The 23181-nt window shown below is 38.5% G+C and overlaps 1 protein-coding gene across 2 annotated transcripts in view; it reads right to left on the reverse strand.

The window, feature by feature from the left end:
* The window catches only part of ULK2 (unc-51 like autophagy activating kinase 2), a 38617-nt gene that overhangs the window by 6176 nt on the left and 9260 nt on the right, over positions 1 to 23181 (reverse strand). For both annotated transcript variants that reach the window (XM_061363619.1, XM_061363620.1), the window contains exons 4-21: positions 20273 to 20305; positions 19866 to 19902; positions 18200 to 18373; positions 17023 to 17096; positions 15995 to 16096; positions 15575 to 15633; positions 15176 to 15258; positions 11826 to 11876; positions 11340 to 11428; positions 10470 to 10641; positions 9628 to 9688; positions 9287 to 9379; positions 6140 to 6277; positions 4979 to 5118; positions 4665 to 4745; positions 1596 to 1882; positions 1283 to 1476; positions 648 to 757 (exon numbers count right to left, since the gene is read on the reverse strand). In XM_061363619.1, the coding sequence (XP_061219603.1) occupies positions 648 to 757; positions 1283 to 1476; positions 1596 to 1882; positions 4665 to 4745; positions 4979 to 5118; positions 6140 to 6277; positions 9287 to 9379; positions 9628 to 9688; positions 10470 to 10641; positions 11340 to 11428; positions 11826 to 11876; positions 15176 to 15258; positions 15575 to 15633; positions 15995 to 16096; positions 17023 to 17096; positions 18200 to 18373; positions 19866 to 19902; positions 20273 to 20305 (1978 nt within the window). The remainder of the gene's footprint in view (positions 1 to 647; positions 758 to 1282; positions 1477 to 1595; positions 1883 to 4664; positions 4746 to 4978; positions 5119 to 6139; positions 6278 to 9286; positions 9380 to 9627; positions 9689 to 10469; positions 10642 to 11339; positions 11429 to 11825; positions 11877 to 15175; positions 15259 to 15574; positions 15634 to 15994; positions 16097 to 17022; positions 17097 to 18199; positions 18374 to 19865; positions 19903 to 20272; positions 20306 to 23181) is intronic.

Raw genomic sequence — 23181 nt, forward strand, 5'->3', positions numbered from 1 at the left:
GATGCAGCCTACACGTATCTTTTAATGCCTCTCTGCTCTAATCTCACCTAGAAAAGAGCAACAGAGGCTCTCTGCGAGCCTGAGGACACCACCAGTCTTGCAGCAAAAGATACAACAGAAAAATTTCAGGCACAGACCATGACAGGTCTGCAGGCTGAAGACCAGCCCTGTCTGCAGAACTCCTTCCACCTGCTCAAAAACAAGGTGAGAACTTCTGTTGGCCACTTGTGGCAAGGGATAAGCTGGGGGAGGGAGGAGAAAAAAGAAGAAATGACCCAGAATTACATAAACTGTCTTTCATATGAAAACAGGGTGTAATTGGGAAATGAAACAACCACAAAATGTGGGATTAAAAATAAAACCAAACATAGAAAAAAATCACAAACCCTTCTAGCCAGTAGAGGCAGTTAAGATACTTCTGTTTAGCACAGAAATAGCTATTTTCCTGTCTCTGTTATTTTTAAAGCTATGTTAAAGAAATGGAACATATCCCCTCTTAAAGATTAGAAGAAAAAAAACCACCCTGCTGTACTGAGGCTAAAAATTGACAGAGCCAGTTATTGAAGCTGGAAGCAGAACTGCATCTAGTTGGCACTCCATAAAAAACCTAGCACATGAAAGCTTGCATCTATCCATCTGTTTCTTACCTGTATCCATTGGTCTCTCCGTATTGAGGCTGTCTGTGCTGCCTTGATATAACTGGCCACCAAGGGTAGTCTTTACCTGTTGATCTGAGAGCTTCCCAGTACTAACAGACCTAGGCAGAAAAATGTTATGAATTTACAACAAAGTTCTTCAGTGAGATCTTCCTACCTAACCTGCAACTAAGGATGACTTTCAGATTCTTGGTATTAGAGGGAATTCTTCAAAGTACAGAAAGGCTTGAAAACTTGCTGTTCATCATGGACCTACTGAAGCAGAGCTAACTATAAAAACAATAGCTAACTAACTATAAAAACAACTTTTCTCTTAAAAAAATATACTGCAAATTTTATCATATACATTTTCAAGCAAAAACTGAGCAGGCTTCAAAGAGGCAATGAAATTCCATATTCAGATAATCAAAATGAAAGAGAACTAGACAGCAACACAAAACGCTTCAGGAAGTCCATGCTATATTTATACACAGTACAAAATGTTTCTGTTGTATACATCAAGCCTCAGCATCTCCTCACAGCTCACTTTTTGCATGCTCTTCCCCTCCAAGTTGCTGTGTGCAACGTATATTCTTCTGCCAAGTTACCTACCCAGCTTTACAGGTTATAAACACTACAATACCTACCTGCCAAAGGTAGTTTTACTGTGCTGTTCTCCTGCCTGCTTTTCACCTCCTTGGGTTGAGTGGAAGTGTGTGAAATCCCTTGGGTCAGTGATGTCTTTAGGCTGCAGTGGGGGATCTACCAAGCCCTGGCGATTAGCCAGGGCCAGCAAGTTTGAGGATGCTTGAGTTTTAGGTATTTTGAAAGGAGCAGTTGCCTTTAAGAATCAAGACCAAAAACACACAAAAACTAAAGTTAGAACCCCCAAAATATTACTGGGAATGATTTCAGGCAGTGTGTTACCACATTTTACTGACAGTGGCAAACTTAACAAACCTTAGTAGGAGAGCCAATAATTGTTGGTAATGGGGTTTTGAACAGCCAGTCTGAGCTCCTAGGTGATGATCCCATATGTTTGGTAGGCGATGTTCCTAGGCTACCTGGCCTACTTGGCTGTGGAGAGTGACTGTATCCATAGCCAGCATAGGATGGGCATACTGGGTCTGAATGCTGCTTTCTGAGCTTCTGCTTGTTCTGGTAAATATCTGTGAGAGTAGGCGCACTCTGCAACCTTGCTCCCATCAGAAGTGACTGCGGAGACGGAGATGGTGGTATTGGAGAACCTGTGGGGATGAAAGATAATGAAGTAATATTCCTCTTGCAGTGCTTGGAAAACACATCAACAAAGCCCAAAATGCCAGAGATCAACATTAAACTGCGAGGTGATGGGACTGCAAATATTGTGAGTTGTGTTTGATCATTAACTCCCTAGCTGGCAAGAACGGATTTAGCCTGTTGGCTATTTGGATGTTTAAGCTGCCAAATCGGCAAGAATTTCAAGGTGACAGCTGTACTGGCAACTGCAGTACCTCTGGCAACCTCGATCAAGACAAATAAAGCGGTTAGATTCAGCAGGAATGGCATAACCAATACTGAAATTTCAAGTGCAGCTTGAAATGTCTCACCATCAAGGGTCTATGTTGAATAGAGGTTCTCAAGTACTGGGATTGTAATTGTACAAACAAGCGTGTGAATGCGACATTACATGTTAGTGACTTGTTTTGTACATAGTGACTTCAGTTGCAGACACAAAAGGCAGCTCACCTCATGGTTCCTGCAAGAAAACTAAGTACTAAAAATAACTACGTTATTCAAATAGAACAGTTTGGGATCATTACTTTGGGTAGTTATCTATTTGTTACTCTGTCAGAGTGAATCTTTTTCAAAAGCTTATTAGGTACAAAGCAAGTCCACGATTTAGTATAAGTGTAAAGTTTCTCCTAAAACAAACGGAAGAGCTATAAGCAGTCATCTAAATAGAGGGCTTCGGGGAAGTCTCTCTTAAGAACATCTCACCCACCAAAAAGTGCCCTTCCCCTCTTTCAAAATAAGGAACCTGAAATGTGATCACATTCCGTGTGGTATTTTTATGTCTCTGATGAGAAACTCTGCAACAGGACATCAGACTTTAGCTTTATGGCCAGTGTCCCAGATAAAATGCCCATCTTAGTAACCTCAAAGAACTGACACTGAAGTGACAATTTCATGTTAAAAACATAATAATGTCATGTTAAAAAAAAAGGCAAAACTGAAAATGAACCCTATTAACTGTGTAAGAGGTTTAAGAGCTGGCCAAGACAATCTTCTGAAACAGGCCCTGTTTCCTAAATGCCTGCTCAGAAAAGAAAAACGAAAATCACAAACTTCTTGCAGTTTGCTCAGTAAAGTGTCCAGCTGTCGAGTCCTCTTTCAACCTTCTTAAGCCTGTGCTTTTGGCTAGTTACATTTTGAATAAGAGCTACTTTATTTCATTCCACGCCATTAAACAGCATGTTTTAGAACAGCCTTTCTGCTTACCGCTCCAGTGAAGATCAAGTCTATTTCTCATTAACTTCTCAGCCAAGAATTTATTTGTTTGAAATCCCTCTGCTTGTCTGTCTCATAGCACTGAAAGTCCTCACCTGTCACTTTAGAAACCAATTTTAAATCTCACTGCTTAATGTTCTAGTGTCATTGCCACCATGGCTTCTGAATTAGAAGTTTGTCCACTGCTGTCACTGGCAGCAGAAGCAGCTCAATTAGTTTAGAAGCTACATTATGACAGACATCTTCACTCCTTAGAAAATCTCAGTACAGATGACCTCCTGTCACCCAGAAGCAAAAGGCAGCTTCCCACAGTCATTTAAACACTGCAATTTGTGGTATTTTACAAATAGAAATACCACTGCATTCATCTGAAATTAAGATACAAAGTCAAGTAGGAAAAGAATGAAGGAAATACATGAAAAAATGAAACATTAAAAAAAACCCCACCACCTTACAGCCATAAAACCAGTGCTCTGGTATGTCACAAGTCAGTTTGATACTGGCAAAAGGCACTAAAACCAAAAGCCCTACAAAATTCTACCCAAAGAAAAGATGCAACAAACATACACATTGCTTTGTATTCTCTTCACATTACCCCCTTTTCTTTTTTAAGAGAAGAGACTATTTAAAATCTGTGGCTTCACTTATTCCTTGCCTTTTGTTGAGATTGACAATGGCACAGCAATTAGGAAGGCAATTTTTAAGACATGTTACAGAATGTCTCCTATGGATGAAATCACTCTCAGATATGAAATATGGCTACTCCAAGAAATGAAGGCTCATCCCCAGATGATTTGGGGAAGCGTTTAAAATAGGGGAAAACCCCATAATATAGTTTCAACACCAAGGCTTAGAAAGTCAAATTAAAGAGAGTAACTAGTATTTTAGAAGAAGAAGAAAAAAATGCACCCAAAATGTACACAGAGCAGAATGTGTTGCTGAATTGCATATTCTTATGCCCAATCCTTCTGGCATTACAGTGCAATTCCATCTTTAACAGTCTCAAAACAAGTCCTGTTTCTCCCAGATCTTTTTTTTCCCTTCTCCTGCTGGCATGCCATAATTTATGACTTGTAAGGCTTACTGAATGCTTAGCAACACTAACATCAGATCCCAGTCAACTTCCAAGGGAATGACGAAAATGTGTTGCATGTTGTACACTGGCAGTTCTCCCTCCCTTTTCTGAGGGCTGGCATAACAGATCTGGTCTATCAAAACCAGATTCTGAGAAGTATGTTACTCCCATTCATTATAATCTATCCACTTCCACCCCTGTTTCAAGACAGGCATTACCAGAGTTGCTTTATCTCAAGAAAAAGAAATTTTAGTTACCCCTTTACTACGTAGGGAATCAGTTATGGGGAAAGGTGTCCTGATTCTGCCACAACTGGGCTAAGTTTCTACAGAAAGTCAGTGCACTGCTTACCCAACGTCTCCTATTAACCCATACTAATGTAATGTTGGCTCTCCTCTCTCTTCATAAAAAGCTTTAGAAGCTCTATCAAAACAGTAGTGGTTATGCTGTCCAAAGTCACTCACCTGAGAAGTTTCTACTCCTCGATTCATGTCCTTGAAGCTGTCCGCAACAACAGTGTCCAAGCTGCTCAGGTATGGTTCCAACTATGCAAACAAAATAAAAATATGAATTTATGCTTTATACTTCACCTACAGATGAAGGTAAAGCAAAATAAAATTGAGTTAGTTCACTTCTGTGAGTCATTTAACAGAAATGACTTCTGCAAACGTGACCTGGTTGGGTGGATTTTGGTTTAAGATAATTTCAAGAATTAAGTGTTCTGAATTACTGTTCCAGATAAACCTTTACCTTCTCTGCTAAGAATTTATGGGCTTACCTAGTGGTGAAGGAGAATAGGGTCTAGAAGATCCTGTGGATAACCTGCGCCCAACACCCGTGTCAGCTGGCACTGGAGAACAGGAGCCCATCTTCACGAAACCCATCGGGCTGGTATTTGAGCGTCTCACAACTCCAGCTCTAACAAGGTGAAAAGACTGGTTACACACACTGCAGTAACCGTGGTTCCTTGAGATAAGCTTCAGAATCCCCTAAGAAGTATATCAGATAAAGAAAATACTGACATTTATAGAGAAAGCTATGACATTAAAGCTTATTAAGCTACTAACTTAAGCTAAGGTTCCCATACTGAAAACAAACAAGATTTAATTCCCTTTGTTCAACATTGACTTTTTAACGTTCAATGCCATAATAGTCTGTTAACTGGAGAAATTAAACTGGATATCCCTTAGTACATGGATTCCTGATTTTCAAGTCATCAAATTTTGAGTTTTACAATCAAGTGAAATGTATTGCTGCAAATGCTCATTTTTATGCCAACAAAGATTATGACAGTTTTCATAGTGGGTCAGGTCCACAGGTCGGGTTAACTAAAACCAGATGATTTAAGAGAACGGCACTTTCCCAAGTGTAGCAACTACTATAAAATCAGAGATCCTTAAAAAAACATGCAAGGAACTACAAGTTTGTTTTTGTAAAGATCTCCAGAGTTCCAAGCAGTCTGTTTGACCTTCACCATCCAGATTCTGTAGACCACAAGGCAAACAATAAGTCTGGCACACTAGAGCTTTGTAATAGACAAACTGGTTAACTAGCATTCACAAAAATGCCTTGATATTCTACAGAACAATGCATTCACCTCATCATTACATATATGAAAACAAAACATAACTTATTACTGACATTCTAGTTTATAATGTAATGCCATGTAATACACAAAGAGGAATAAAAAGCAAGACTTCATCTTTTTACCTTCTTGAGTTGAGTGAAAAAACAAGCTCCTTTTGTTTTTATGAAAAATTTCCAGTGCCAGTCCAACAATCTTGAGACTGTGAAGGACTGTTATTTGTTATCATTAAAGTGTCTTTAGTGTGTTTTTGTGCAGAACAAAAAATGACATCAGCTAGAAAGCATGGACCTCTGACAAGGTACAAACACAAACTAGAACCAAGAAGAAGGAGTTTAAACCCCCCAGACTCACCTTGGTGATCCGTGGGGGTTTGACACGGGGCTGGCAGTAGAGGAGAGGTTCTGTTCTATGCGCTGGTAATTCCGCAGCTGAGTGGGAACTGGGATCGGTGCTGTTTCGCTGCGGGGGGATACCGAAGGCTGACAATGCCTGAAGACAGAAGGTGTGAAGACAGGAGGTGAATAAAGATGGACAGGTCCCTCTCAGAACTGTACCACTGATGAAGTTACAAGAAAATCCAGGAAATGGGCAAGTAAGCTGCTTCTGCACTCCCTGTATTCAGTATGATCTCAGCTTGTCCTACCTAATCTAGCTCTAATACTTCAGAGAAGATGAGAACTGTTCATTACTACCTGCCTTTCTTATACTGGCCAGTATCAGATCAAGCTGAGAGTGCAGAAGTAACTGAAGCACTTCGTCACTCATCCCAGAGATCCCTCTGACTTCCTTCCAGTCTGCTTGTTCTGTTTACCAAGCTTCAAAATAGCGTTCTAGGAAAACCTGCCACACTAAGAACAGGAAGTTCAGCAGCAGGGCTGGAATGTGTACAAAAGCCACTAAAGCACAAAGATATCCCAAGAGACAACATGAACTTGCGAAAGGAAAACATGTTATGTAACCAACCCCTGACAAAATGACCAAAACCACACACCTGAACATTAAACCACAGACTCAAACTGCAGATTAGCACTTCCCAAGTTCAACTCAAGTGTCAGTGACCTGGCTTACTCAGCATACCATCTGATAAGGGAATCAAACCACTGCAGTGTAATCAGTTACCAATACTTTCAAAGGAAGACAGAATTCAATGGAAAGAATTTCAAATTAACTGGCTTTTTGGAAGATAATCACTCTAATATCTGGTCCTTTACTGACCACCTCTTCAGAGAAAGATTAGAAATTCTTAGTGGAAAGGAAAAAAAGTTCTATCAGGCTGCATGGCATTGAACAGGAATCTGGGTTTTTGACTACCTTATTCTCTTTGCTGCCTCTGAGAATGAAATGCTACTTGCTAATACACATGGAACTGTCTTAACAAAAAAACCACCCAAACTTTTGTCCTTTTATTCCCACCCAGTTTCTAGACACTAGAGAGTAATTTGGAAGCTATTCATGAGCACACAATCAGTGGAAGGCCTAAAAGCTTCTACACAAGAGGAAGGTTTCACAAGTGGGAACCACGCAGAGGCAGCTTGCTATGACTAGCACAAGACCCTGAGGTAGCACACGGAGGCTCCCTAGGCCTGACCTCTGGAAAAAGGGAAGCAAATGTTCTTTAAACTGTGGCAGTGACACTGAGGATGCTATGAAGACACCTCGACTTTTAAAATACTCTGCCTGGAAAACGCTTTCCCCTGCTCTCACACAGCCCTGCAGGTATATCCAAGCAAGCTCTGTGAACAAACTGCAGGCAGCAATGCTGTGTCAGTATGGTGGAGAAGCATGGTGCAGTATTTGGCCTTGCCTCAGGGCTCCCCAGCTCAGCCCCGAGGCTAAACTCTGGTTCAGCATCCTCAGTCTGATGTGGTTTGTTACTAGTTACAGAAGACACAATACAGATGTGTGCAGTGCTGCATGCAAATCTTGTTTCTCTGAGAGCCAGAGAATAAAATTAGCAATTAACCACCTCTACCTATTCTGCCCATTCTGGCTAGAGTCTGAGAAGCGTTACAGCTTCTTCTACTTGACTTAAAGTATCATAACTATGGGTGCAATTTGCTCCCATAGTCTGAGGAGCCAATCACTGTTTCACAGGGCACAACCTTTTGTAAAAGGCAAAACAAAAACCTACACCACTTCCTCCCACCCAAAAAACCCCATCAAACAATAACCAAACCACACAACAAAAGAACATTTTTCAGGAAATAAAAAACCAATAGCAGTGCCTTGCAGACTATCAGACATGCTGCTTCCTTCACACCATGCTCCAAACAGCCAGTTAGTTACTGAAATTACTCAACCAATAATTAAATCAAACTACTACAGTACAGACACTGAAAGTGTGACCAGTAGGCACCTGTTTCTAGTCACACGACTGTTTAGCTCTTAGCTTAGTAATGTACAGACAACATGACTGACATGTTTTCATAAAACCTGTAACTCTAAGAACTGTGACGCCTGACACAGTTTAAAATAGGAAATGACAATGTATTTCTAATATGTTGTACACAGCCAATCCAGAGCAAATGGATCTTTACAGACAAACCACCCCCACTGTCTGCCCTTAAACATAAAAGGTAAGACTAAAAGCTGTATTGATAGCCCATGTCAGCAGATTTCACAAACTGCGCAAAGATCAGCACAAAGTAGCAAACTTTCCTTGTGACAAGCATTTCTAAACAAATAATGCTGACTTGCGGCCCTGCAGTATTAGCATAAGCCAAAAATACACCTAATATAATATCTTTATTCCCTATTTAGCCACTCATCGTCTTTCTATTTGCACTGAAAACATTATGAAATTCATTACTTGGTCAAATGACAAATCTAATCCTTCGGTTTAGATATTACATGGCACCACTGATGAATATCAGTTCTGTTTCAAACTAGCAGAACTGCAGTCTACAACCATGTGGATGAAAGAGGACTTACTAACAGTCCTGCTGATGGAAAAGTTGTAGTACATGTTTAGCTCTTTCATGTGGCTTCTTTAGTATCTTGCAAGACACAAACACAGTATTTACAGTACTTGCTTGCACAGAAGCCGCACCCAGTTACCAGACACAAGGCAACCCAGCCATGAGACACAAATCCATGGCAATCTGGGTTTAGCAAGCTCCTCTCCTCTCACAACTACTTCTTAAAATGTACACTGTGTTCAACATCTTGACCCACTAAATGGACTATGCTTGTGCTTCGTAACACCAAAAAAGACAAGTCAGTTATGTCTCTGAAGTCTCTGCTTTCAACTAGTTCAAAATTTAAACAGAAAAAAGAATGCTCCCTTTCCTTAAGGAAATCTTTCGGGATGCATCAGAACCACAAGTTAGCTCTGCAACTGTCAGCTCTTAGAATGCATTTAAGTGTAGAGCGCCTGGAAAAAAACAGGTCTAGCTTCTATTTCAGTTCAAAGTAGCCACCCACAATTAAAAAACACACCCATACATTAGAAAAGGACCTCTTCAAAAGAGAGGAAATCCTCAAGCCTACATCACACACCTGTTAGCTGTACCAGAAGCAGTACTTCGAGAAGAGGCTGAGGATGGTTTCTGTACAGTTCCTGAGCTTCCAGAAGTAGTTAATGGTGACTGCCTATGAAGACAAAAGCCACTGTCAATAGACAGGTCTTCACATCAGAGAAACTACTTTGCAGCAAAGCTTTCTGAATTCAAGCTGTTTACATATTCACATTAAGTTTAACTTGGCATATTAATCTTTAAGATAAAGTCCACATAACTATGCAAAACCCATCACTGCCAAACCCCCAGCAACCCCTTCTACAGCTGCAGTATCAATTTTAGAACATGAGACTTCTTTTGGATAAAGCTCAGCACACCTACCCTCCACACATCAAGAACTCGCTCGAAGCCCGCCTGCCAGCTGCTCCCAACGGCATATCATCTACAGTGAGCAGAAGAACACACTGAAAACCCACGTCATGAAGTAGAATCTTAAATAAAATTAAATTTCCAATATTCCTGTTGTAGGAATACCCACTTCTGGCAAACTTCTGTGAACACAGAGAAGTTTTCCATAAACTGCGATCACCAACAAAAAAAGTGTAAATGGGAAAGACAGAAGATTCAAAGATCAAGGCACTAATTTGGTCAAATATTTACCACAAGTTAGTGGCATTATACAAAAATCAGCTGAGAGGCTTCTTAGTGACACTTCAGGTTTGGACAACATTGTAAAATGGTAATGTGCTACATCCAAGTCTTTCTACTGTATAAGCCCAGTCCGACATCTCACCTTTCATGGTAAACATTTTTTTATGGTTTTTCCTGCATTTGTTTATTATCTACGACTCTACAGCATGGACTATAAATGTTCAGTTTAGCCTGGAGGTAACAAAGTGCCTGTCTCCACTAAGAGGATCCTTGGGCTTCTTATAAGCAGTTGTTTACAGCTGACTCTTGTTCTACTGCCAGACCCCAATATTTTCCATGACTTTCAATCCCCTTGGCATCTTTGCCATATCTGGCTACTTAGCTGAAGGTGAAAACATCCCAGATGGACATAGAGGTGTACCAAAGAGTTGCCCTTCAAACATTAATCAAACTAGAAATTAGTTCCAATGTGATTGACACGTTTGGAGAAGAGAGAGACAAAGAATAACAGAACATAAAGGTATGTTACAAGTGGGAATTGTTTTAATGTATAAAATAAGGAAGGTACTCACATGAGTGGTCTGAAGAAATATTGTGTGGGACAAGAACAAAGTCATCTGTGTCACAAGATGAGTTCTTACTACTGGTACTGGCAGAGTCTTTAGAGACCTGGAGATAGTTCGGAGGACCCAACGGAGGTGAAGACAAATTTTCTTCTTGAATATGCTGCATGTCTGGCAGAGACTGGAAGGGGGTGGTGGAAAAAAAGAAAGTTAAAAACTACACTGTAAATCCAGTGATTCAGAATTTAGAATTGCTCTTTGGAATATGAAGCTTCTAAAGTAAGAGTCATCACTAGCTTTGACAACCCCCCCCCCACAAAACCCCCAAACAGTGTAAGAAAAAAAGGCCCAAGATTTACATATTTAGAAATACAAACTGTGTTTGAATTTGAAAATACCCCTGTAGTGTCAATTTAGACAGTTCTATATTAAATAGGTTGTGAATTTAAACAAATCAAGTTTATTCCATTATTCCTGATGATACAGATGCACCTCTTCCGAATACCACATAAAACTGAAGTTACTAGTTTTTAACAGTATAATGCACCTTAGCCAAAAAGACCAACTCAAAGATTACCTGTAACATTAATTATGTTGCAAATCACATTAGCAAATTTAAAGTTCTGCTACTCTAGCATTTCATATGTGTATGTTTTTTTCTTTAACAAAAAAGGACAACCACAACACCCATAAAATACAACACAGAGAAAAAAAAAAATGAAACAAAAATGTTAATGGAATTCTAGCAGAAGAGAGGTATTACTTGCTCTATGCTCTTAAACATGCTCTTACAGAACTGAAAGATAACATTCAGTAGCTCTGGGCTAAACGTTACAGAAAATACATTCTAGAGATTGTTCTGTAAAACAGAGAACTTACTGGAGGAGAAGCAAAACGGCATGAAGGAGAGCTACCACAGGAACTGCCCGAGACTGAGCCTGCATATGTAGGCACAGGTACAGGACAAGCTAGAAGAGGAAACCCCAGAGGAAAAAAAACAGGGGACTGAGAATTTGAAAAGCTGAATTTCAAACAAAGTCATTTCCTCAGTTTTTCATTCATACACCCTTATATAGCTTACAAGCACAGCACTTAAACATACACGGGTATTTTTTAAGAATCCTTAAAGACACCAAGGGTATTTTAAGTTCAGTTGAAATGTCAAAGGAACTAGTAAATAAGTATCACATTTCAGTCTAACATAATACAAAAAAGGATTCAACACTTAGGCTTTCAATAGAGCACAACAACACTCAGAGTCGGGAAAATGCCTCATAAACACTTAGCATGATATTTGGCACATCTCTCTCTCTTCCAGCCCCCATCATTCATCATTTACACAAGTGGAAAACCAAAACTACTTACATTTCTTGACTGTTGAAATCTGATCCAGGAAAGGGTGGTTGAAAAATGCTTCTGTAGAACAAGAAACAACCACCATTGTGAGTGAATGTACAAATGACACAGAATTTACAGACTACACTGCAGATGGTGATAAATGGTTGCCTTCCCAGAATCAATATTTCAGAGCCAGAGGGTGAAAAGCTTATAAAAGATTAAAGCCTTTTATGTTATATGTTGCTATAGGATTTGGAAAGGAAACAAGTATCAATTGAATAACTTCAAACAATGGCCAGCAAAGCAAACCAGACTGAATTACTGGAGAACATTTTATGACTTCACTTAAGGATGCACAAGAAGCCTTCCTATACTCATGAAATTGTTTCCCATGTTCAAACATGGTACTAATTCAGATTGAATTTGTTGTTCAAAATAGGCATCTCTCACATTAAACACAAATTATTTTCACTTCTGCCTCTCCCAAGGGCTGATGTTTATTTTTGAACCCATTAATGCTACTCCATAGGTGGCTGAATATCACAACAGAGCAGCAGCCGCTCTCCTTCCCACTCCCCACAGCAGAACACGACCTGTGCAGCTGGTTCAGAGCACAAAGCAAAATTAAACAATTCTCTACATTCTCTACTATTATACAATTTCTCTAATAGTTTCCTCAGTTAACCTGTTACTGTTAAAATAGAAACATTTTGCTTTTGTTGCAAATGAATATGCTGAGGTGCATTTAATTGACTTGGAATAATCAGCTGAGTAGCAGTTTACATGGAAAGTTTTATTCTACAAGGAGCAACCTTCAGCTAGTTAGGGGAAATTGAGGGTTGGTGGAAGCCAGCTGCCGAGCTTCATGAACTTTAATGTTCTAACAGTTGAGGAAAAACAATGCTGTTCATGAGACCTAAGCAAATAACAAAGGCAAAAAAGAATGAATCTGAGGCCTGCAGTATCTCCTCTCCCTTCAACACACTTTCTTCTACGACCCGATAAGGGAGGCAGGCTCAGCTGTAATGCAAGAACAATGTAATGATTAACTTTAACACGAGGATCAGGTGTTCTTGAGCTTTTGTACAACACCTGCTGTTCTACTTTATATTGCTGGAAGATCAACAAGATTTCCAATGCTATTTTTACTTTAACAACAGGCAACTGGGCTCAGTTACACACTCTCCCTTTCACTCCCTTTGCTAAGCACATTCCAGAGCAGCCCCTTTGAGGCCCTTTAAGTGGCTCAGCCAAGGAAAACATGACTTTCATCACTAGCTTTCTGCTTTCTATTTTTCTTTCTAAGCACAAATGCATTCTCCCACTACCACAAATGATACAGTGAATTCTCCATGTTTGAAGAAACTGTAGGGACCAGCACACTCAGAGTGCAAAGTGGATTCAATTACTCAGACTCCATGTTTGTGACATATTAATTCTTCTAGACATACAGATTTATGTATCAACCCCTGAATACTGTCGTCATTTAGGACATTTTACTCAATTATCATGATTTCTTTTCTGGATCTGAATTCTATTAGTTTTTACATACAGCAGCTGAGTTATGTCAGGCACATCTACACACAAAACCCCATGCCTGGCTCTCAGAAGAGCAACACCTTAATTATGCCAGTGTTAATGTTTTAAAATCTAAATTACTAAAAAGAAAATACTTGATATTTCTTGGAGCAAAACATAGCAGAAGTTGAAAAGAAAAGCAGCTAGGAAAATCTTCAAAGCTTCAAGTAAAGAACTAAAATGCCTTTTGAATCCTCCTCTTTCCACAGCCTAACAAACATTGTTGTCTTATCACAAATACACAAGGACCACATGTGATGAATGAATTGATTTGTGTATTTCAGTACTGCGTCAAAAGCAGGCTCACATGCATAACTGAAGAGCAATGGTGAAGTTTCATAAGCTGAAATAAGAATTGAGCATGTCTTACTTTGGGTTGCAACTCACCCTAGGATCTCAGCATCACAAGAACTAATAGCTTATGATGAGGAAAGAGCTACACCTTATCTACAAAGAACATGAAAAGACTTTGAGGTTTAGGCTGTTTCATGCCATTCCATAGATTAAACTTGATGGGTCACCTGTCTTGTTGCTATAAATGAAGCTCAGTAATAAAACACATTGCTACTGATATATAATAATGAAAAAGATACTTGTATTTAAGTAAGTTCTCTTTAACTAACTAAAATTTTAAGATTAACATTTCCTTGCAGCTATGGTAAAACTGCAGTAACAAAGTGCTGTAATGTTTAAACAATCAACATGTATAATGTGACATACAAGATGCAGCTAACAAGAACTAACAGAAGATTTAAGAGAAATCTTTAACAAATGCCGCCCGAGTTTGCATTAAAAAAAAGTAAAAAGCCTTACTACTTTTTCAGTAGCAGGTAACCAAAATCCCAGCATTAAAAAGGCTTTTTGAGACTGAAGTAGCAACAACCCAGCCAGCACAAAGCACACATAAAACATAAACCCAACTCCCAACTAATTTTGAAGAGGCAACAGTTGCAGCCAGTTTGAATGATTCAACAGTACTGACTCAAGACCTTGAAATCTTAAGAAGTTAGCACAATGTTCTGCAACTACAGATCTCCAGATAAAAAGACAAACACAGAAGTGAATTGGAGCCAAACAAGTTCACTTGTTAAGAGGGTATCCCTCTAGTTTGTACTAGGTTTAACTTCCCAACTGATGCAAAATGCAGTCCTAAATAGACACTGCAGTAACGTCTAACAGTATGCAAACTTCAGTCACTTTTAGGACCTTACAAAATACAAAGATACAACTGCTGTTACTCCTGCTTTTGGGCTTAAAAGATTACAAACAGTGAAAAATACTTCACTATAATAAAGAAGTCTTCACAGTTGGCAATACCCAAGTGCAATACTGGGAGCTCATATTTGCATACATAAACAATTTTGATGTAACATCACATCTCTCATTGCCAGTACTTGTTACATTTCTGCAACCAACATCACATGGAGATCAGATATCTGCTCCTGATCTGAAGACGAAAAAACAGTGAAAGTAACACAAATAAAAGACTAACAGGAAATTTAAGGTCTATCTGTTAATACTGAGGGGGAGGAGGCCACAACTGAAAGAATAAATGAATTTACAACATTAAACTAACTTACAACAAAAAGTCATTATTTACATGCATTACTTAATACTAACTGACAGTAGTTACCTAATGATTTATTTTGGCTACTCTGCCTTCTTTATCATTACTGAGAAGAAAAATATACTTCACTTTTCATGTAATTGGCTGTGGACAAAAGGTCAAGAGTGTTATTCTGGTCACATGAATACAACTAACAAGGAAAGTCAAGAGAGCAAAAGGAAAAATTACATACCAAAGTCCATTCTATCTTTTTGGTTTCTCTGAAGCAAACCCAACAGCAGGTCAGCCAGATAAGCTGATGTTTCCCTAGGAATACTGCACACAAGAGGAAGTAAAACATGCATTAAATTTAATGTATGCATTAAATAATGCATAGCACATTAAATTTCAGAAAGTCAGCATTCTGCCATGTCCCTACACCTTCACTATACATGCTCTATAGCCTTAGCACATAACCCTTGCAATTCAGCAAGGTACAACGAAGGCACGATGGAACATGAGTCACTGGTATCATACTAAATCCTTGCAAAGAGAGCAACATCAAGTATTTTTATGAATCCCAAGCATTCCCAAAGATGAAAAAGTGTTTAGTTAACAAGCTCAAGTGACAGAAAAGGCCATGGTGACATACCTAGGAATCAAATTCCTGTTCTTTTCATAAAACATTCTCAAATCTTGAGGACTATTGGCCTGTCAAATAAAAATGTACATTATTAAAGCTCAGTTTCATGTACAAAATAGCTTTGTACCTATGCACACATACACAGAAAGGAGGCTTTTGCATATAAAAGGAGGCATTGAAGAAGAAAACCCCAAGCACAGCAGTAACTTCAGTTCTGTGTATCCTCATATATTTCCTCTGGACTGAACACATGGACCTCACAGACTAAGTATGAGCACCTTCTCCCTTGGTATCATCCTCAAATAATCTGGACTTTGAACCACTGACGCTACATCCAGGTATCAGTATTTACTTCTGTTTGCATGACTGGAAGGAAAAGCCCTAGGAGTTTCCATGAGATTAAAGAGGGAAAAGGAAATAAAGTGTTACCTGAAAAGGTGGCTTTCCAACAAGACACTGATAAATCACAGTTCCTATGCTCCACAGATCTGCTTTTGCATCATAGTGTTGAGACATAATCACTTCAGGGGCCTGGAAAGAACAGCGAAGTCTCAGAGGGGAAAAACAGAACAGCAAAGCCATAGCAATACAAATTCTACACTTCTATCAGAGCAGTATTAACAGAGACCACTTTATTGTAAGACAAAATTAACATTTTAATTTGCATCACATGACTTGAAAGGTGACAGTTCTATCTGAAAGCTATGTTCTAAAGAAAGCATCTAACAATTAGCACGTATGGAATATGAGGTCAAGTGTTATTTACTTGGTTTATGCAGAGCTCCTCATGGATAAATAACAAAGCATTTCATAAGGATTATTATTACCACCATTTTACACATACAAAAATGAGCCAAGGGAAAGTCAAAATATCTTCCCATGACCATAGAGTACAGTAGTGGTAGTGCCAAAGTCCGACAGTTCAGTGCTCAAAACTAACAACCACACTACTTAGTAAAAATTGATAGCCATTAACTTCAAATTTTTAGACAACCCCCAAACAGAACAAACCCCAAATGTGTGAGAATACATTAAATAATCAGAATGAAACATCAAGTAGCTTTTTAACGTCTAGTCTGTATTTGATCACTTTTGATTTTCTTAGAAACTGGAAAGGAGATACTGCCTTATTTTCAGGGGGAAAAAATATATTAAGTGGGAATGAAACCACTTCACAGGAAAAAAAAAATAATGCTAGGATGTACTGCCTTTTAATTCTCCAAGATTTTTCCTCCCTGCGTTGCTAAGGGATGTTCAATGACTGATTTGAACAATTGCGATCTCCACGTCACAAGAAAACAGGCGCTAGTAAAACTCTGGAAAGGTGAACTGCATGCTGACCCCAGTACTTCTGAAGCAGTATTAGGTATTTGCCAATCTGCAAGCAGTAGATTATTTTGTTCTAGTAGGAGAATGTTTGAGATAAGCAACATAATCTGAAATATACTGTCACCTACCATATACATAGGGGAACCACACAGAGTTGCAGCCATCATGTTGCTATGCAGATAACGAGCAAAACCAAAGTCAGCTACATAAAGAAACACATTTGTCAATGAAAAGAGAATTTTCAGATTTTAGAGTCTAAAAATTGTCTGTCTTACTGAAATCTGCTACTATTACCAGCTAGAGATAAAAAAGACACGTATAATATATAGCTAACTACATGGAACAGTAAAATCTATGTTCCACTGAAAGAATAATGTATTATCTTCCAAAGAGCAAGCCAAGAAACAGCAGTGGCATAGTTTGCACAAACTGCTGCTCCACCATCTCCCAGCTGCAGAGAATACTGTCTGGCGTCAGCAGGAAAGGATTAAAGTCAGTGGCTAAATATAAATGGTTCATTAAGAGTGATGAATATATAATCTGCTTCAGTCAAATCACATCAGGTAGAAGTTTTAAGAAGGCAAGTTTCCAGTGCCTGAATTTTCCATGTAGTCAAAAGCATTTGAAACTATCAAGTAAGGACAGCAAGAGAAGAAAGATGTTTTGTCTCCTCTGTGCTGCTCAGAAGATGGATTGAGTTGGAACAGATCTCAGATTTCAAGTGATCAAAAGCACAGAAAGTAAACTTGTTTAAAAGAAGGTATTTTTAAATAGACATTTTAACAGACAAGGAGAGGTTAAAATGCCTTAAGTGTCCTCTGAAGAGGAGTTTGGTAGTATCCTGAACAACTGACATCTCCCCCCCACTTACAATGCCAAACCTTCTTCTGTCAAAATAGGTCAAAACCTGCATTTCTAAACTTCTCAAATAACCCTTAGGAGGGTCTACCACAAAAACACCCTCAGCTGAAACTGAGACTGGATCCCTGTATGCACACACATTGAAATGGACTAAAGGCTACCCAAAGTTTCAAAGGTTACAGATTTATGTCTAATTAAAATAGCTTAATACTAGAAACATCAGCTAAACAGGTTTCTTTTTCCTGCAGATTTACTTATCTCTTATACTGAGAATCTGTATTACAGCATAAAGCTCATCATTCTAGACTTACTGCCTGATTTGCATAAATTTAATACACACCATATCCAGTACACCCTCTGTGCTTTCAGTACAAAGACACTTCAGAGCAGGAAAACAACCCGACAGTGATAATTTACCATTACATCAGAGAAAAGCATATTTACCTATTTTAATGCGTATCCCACTGACACTTGACTTCCTACGACTGGCGTAAGACAGCAAAATATTCTGTGGTTTAAGATCCCTGTGAATGATTCCTTTACTGTGCAGAATGCGCATTGCTGCTGCAATCTGCTGGAGGAACACACGGATGGTGTCTTCACTAAGAGTTCCTTTAGCTGGAAATAACACACATTAACAGATGAGAAAATAAATATCATTACCTTCGGGCAAAAAACAATAAACTTCAGTGATTGACTGTGAGAACAATGAAGACAATCAACCCATAGTGAATGACGTTCAGAACATTCCAGTCTTTAGTGCTTTCCTATACAGGTATATACTCCCAACAACATACACATCTCCATAGTTTTACACTAGTTACAGTACTCAATGATCTGGGTTTATAATAGTTTATTCAACATTGTAGCATAATAATTAAAAAGCCTCTCAATCACCATTAAATCCTAAACTTACCAAAAAGGCAAAGGAGCCAAGAAAATAAAAGCACTTCACAGTTTAGAACATTAAATGTATCTACAGTCTTGTTACAACCTGAAGCCATAAAACCTGTTTTTTAGAAAATTATTATGGGGATGCAAATAACCACTCTGCTAAAAAAAATTTCATCCATGATAAAATTTATTTGGAAGGGAAAAAATAAGATGTACTTTTGAAAGTCTCCTCAGAAGGTATTACCTCACTCTGCAGTATGAAAAAGTACTGATAACAGGAGCTGGATTATACTGTATGAGTCTTTCAAAGCATTTTAAGAGAAGTGAATTAGGCTTTTAATATGCACAGTTACCATAACAATAGCTGTTCACAGAAAGATTCCTTCAACATACTGAGATACAAAGGCAAGTAGAAGAATATTTTCATCAAGAAAAATAGGAAGGTTACTATCTCTGCTCAAAATTTTGTTTGGAGTAAGAACTAATTTGTCATGATTCTGTAACTTGTGTCTTCCCTTTGGGCAGAGCCACACTGAAGGGCAAAATCACTTCTAAACCAGAAGTGCCTCTTGTAGAAAGTGTTATTATGTAAGTAATTCAGTATTTTTAAGTGCAGATCTTGGAAAAGAAAGCAGGTGGAATCAAAACACTGGGAGCAGCCCCCAAAACACAACTTTAGTAATAGAAAACCACATATTTTTCAGCATGCTATTTATGGTTAGTTACATCTTCTCCCTCATTTACAAATAAGGAAATATTAAATCCAACTGTTTCAAAAGCAGTGGCAAAAGCAGTTTCTGCCTGTGCATTATTTTATTCACCTTCATTGCTACATTGTGGGTTTGAATTTCAATTATGAGTGGCATTTAAACACACTATTTTTAAGCAAATGCAAAAACCTTATGGCTCCCTGCAGCTTCAAAATTTAGTTTTCAAGTTACCAGGGTGGCACACAAACACAAACAGCACTCTGCTGCTGACCTCCACCGAGACTGAATAAAACACTCAAGAGATTCTTGGTGAATTTATAAAGAGAGGACTTGAGAAATCACACCAGAGTGAACATGCATGGGGGAATTACAGACATTTCATGAACAGAAAAATATTTAAAAGACAAGCAAAAATATCTTAGAGAAACATCAGCGGATTACAGGAATATAGAATATAAGCATGTAATGCAATAGCTTCTGAATAGGGAAATACATTGATCCATTACCTTGTAAGTAATCTGCCAAGTCCCCACCATTGCAGTACTGTTAAAAAGAAAGGTTTTTATTCAAAACACAAATAGTGAAACTTTTGTTATATTTTTTTACTTTGTAATCTTTTAATGAAAATGGAAAGACCTCTTTCAGCTGCTTGCCTTAAAACTGTTTTGTCAATTGTCTGTAATTAATAGTTTGAGATGTAAGACTTCATCAATACTTCTAGTACCAGAAAATTAAATGGAATACTTTACGGAACAAACACTGCTAATTTAGCAGTGCATAGGAAGTAAATAATCTAGTTTTCAGAACTGCTTGCTTTAACAAGTCATGGTTCTTTTGCAGCTGTGCAAAAAATGTTGTGTCTAAAAAACACCCGTATAATCAGTCAGAAAGAAACACGTATGTTAACATATACCTCCATTACCAAGAAGACAGAATTGGGCATTTCCTGAAAGAGAAGAAGAACAAATCCCATTTAAGAATATGACAAGACAAAGCCTTCAGCACCTACATTAACCAAGTTTAACATGAGATTTTTTTTCTGTCAACTGAGACACCTCATGTTAAAGTCACTGTTTTAGAGGGTAGCAGATACATACATTCCCTACTATTAAATACTTTGCCTTTTCAAAAACATTAGCATTTGTAAAAAGAAACTACCAGACAATAAATATCCTGAAAACTAAAGCTATCATTTGAAGAGCATCATACAGTAAGTAACATCAGTTTCTGCTGTGTATCACTCCCTCAGCTTTCAACTGCCAGCAATATTTAGTCACAAATGCTGGACAGAGTTATAAACCATAAGCAAGACAATGTGGCTATGATAACCAGCTTTCTAAGGAGGAAATCCAAAGTTACATTCCTTGCTTCTGGGTAAAACAAGCTTTGGTTCTGCCATCTGACAGGCCAAAGGCCAGTCAAATCACAGAGCAGTTAACCATCTGGAATAAACTCAAATATTATTTTGCAATATAATTACTTCAGGAGTCATGCATACTTCTGCAAAGTATCTTCCTCAGCAAGTCACTGGCAGAAGCGCGTCCCTGCCATGGACCTAAATGCCTTATGGCAAACTGGGATTTGTTATGGCAGCCCTATTGAGATTTTCCAAAGCACTGACCTCCTTTGACCTAACCTGTTTGCAACCTGAATTCCCTCTCTTGTAACTGGGTACAAGTTACTGAAAGACAGATTAGCCAACTTCTACTGTAAATTATCTACACATGCCACAAAAATCCAGTAAAAATATCTGTGCTTAAACCCGACCCTAACAAGAACATTCACCTTTTTTACAAATACTTATTTTGTGTGAGGGAAGAAAGAGCCCACCTGCCTATGCCAATAACCAACATCATTTTCCACAAAGCCTCCTGCATACAAGTTTTGGTGCGCCCACAGCTGGCAACAAAACAAAGTTGAAAACACTTAGAGATCTTTTATAAACGAAAAGCATTTTTTCCCCATGAGCTGATTGAGTAAGACAGCAAGAACACAAAGAGAAACAGAAGGAAAACTAAGGACATACAGTAAATAAAGATGATGGTTTTAGTTGCATGGTATGTTACCTCCCTTTCAGTTTAAAAATAAACAAAAGGATTGACAGTTTGTAGGAAAATATGTTTTTAAGACAGTTGAAGTAAAATACCAAGACAGCAAAACACACAAGGCCAGGCATATACCCCAGCTCAAAGTGGAAATATAGTCAGTCTGACTGTATTCTGCTAACTAGTGACAAAAAGAAAGTCAAAAGGGATACTGCATGGCAAAACAAAATCTGCGAACTTAAGTCACCTTTCTCAGTGCTTGTGTTAAAGCTTCAGCACATGTTTGCTTCGGCTGACCTGGCAAGAACTAGCCCAAGAGTACTGTTTTCAAGGGCTCACAGATCAGACTAGGAAGCGTGGAAAGAAAAATAAAGAAAAAATGGGCCTATAGGCCCAGGTGACGGAAACCAAAGACCTCAACTATCACACACAGCACATGGATAGCACAACCCACTGAAGCAGATTTCTACCAAACCATCACAGATACAGATATCACTACAGATAGCTGTACCAAGTTCAGTTCAAGATGAACTGGCTGTTTTAAGGTTAATTCAAGACTGGATTAGGCTGCTTCGCTTTCGGGAAGCATTTAGTTTAGCCACTCTTGTCTGTGTAACAGAAATGCATTTGAGGTTCTTTCCAACTCAGAATATCAAGGACATTACAGATCTGTTTACATCTGGAAATCAGCCTCAAAGAAACCAAGTTTCTAGGAACATTAGTCAAATCTGTCGGGAATGAAAGGCAAACTCCAACCAATATAGACTATTAAAGCAGCAGTAGATCACATTTCAGAAGTCCCAATTGTTCAGTGCTTCTGTAACAGCTGTGACCAATGCAAACCATAATTTGCAATCCTATAAATGCCTCAAAACCTAAAGTGTATACATTAAAACAAAAAAAGGATAACTACGTGTTCTGTAATTACTGAAAGTATGTAATGATAAATGTTGATTCTTTTTACATAGTTCCTTTGCAACATCTCACAAGACAGAAACTCACTCTTTTTCAGGAACGCCAAGGATGACAAAGAGCAACTCTGAGATCCCCATTTATCAAGCTAAAAACTCTGCCAACTGCAAAGCATGTCACTTAAAGGACAACTGTGATACGTAAAAGAATAATGCAGCTAAGAAGCATGGAAATTGCCCGTTTTCCAGTGACAAGAAAGAACCCCAGCTATGGATTTCCACCCAAACATAGCAATCCCATGAATCAGAAATAGATGTTCCATAGCGTCAGTGCCTCCACTATACAACAGTCTCTGTACAAAAACCAGCAGCTTATGGCAGTATGTAATGCTCAGCTCACAACAGATATTTATTCATCTCCAAACTAAGAGAATGTGTTTTCTGGATTCCCCTGTAAAGTCCTTTCAAATCAAACTGCTGTCTTCAGAAACACTGAGTTGATGATTTGTCCTGCTGTACTAACCCTCACCTGCTTAAAGAAAGACACTAGATTTTCCCCAGTAGAATCATTCATCTTATTTTGACCAATATTCTTGATTTAAAATAATCAAGTCACTTGGTTAAAGTCATACTAAGAATTAGAGTGTTTCCTTTTGTAGCTTGGATAATTCTTTTTTACTAAACCAGATGAGATTAGAGGTTTGACAAAGAGATTGTCCCAGACCAGTCAAAAGTCCTTCCTCATTTGTATTGCTAAAGTAATACTTGGCACACTACTGGTACCAAGCTCCCCAGTCACATCTCATCTCAACTTTAACACATAACCAAACACTTTTCAGTATCCCACCAATGCAAATGTTAGTTCA

The sequence above is a fragment of the Neopsephotus bourkii genome, unplaced genomic scaffold, assembly GCF_033783945.1.
Source record: "Neopsephotus bourkii isolate Nb327-2 ecotype Australia unplaced genomic scaffold, CSIRO-AGI_Nbou_v1 NB_1154, whole genome shotgun sequence".
Classification (NCBI taxonomy): domain Eukaryota; kingdom Metazoa; phylum Chordata; class Aves; order Psittaciformes; family Psittacidae; genus Neopsephotus; species Neopsephotus bourkii.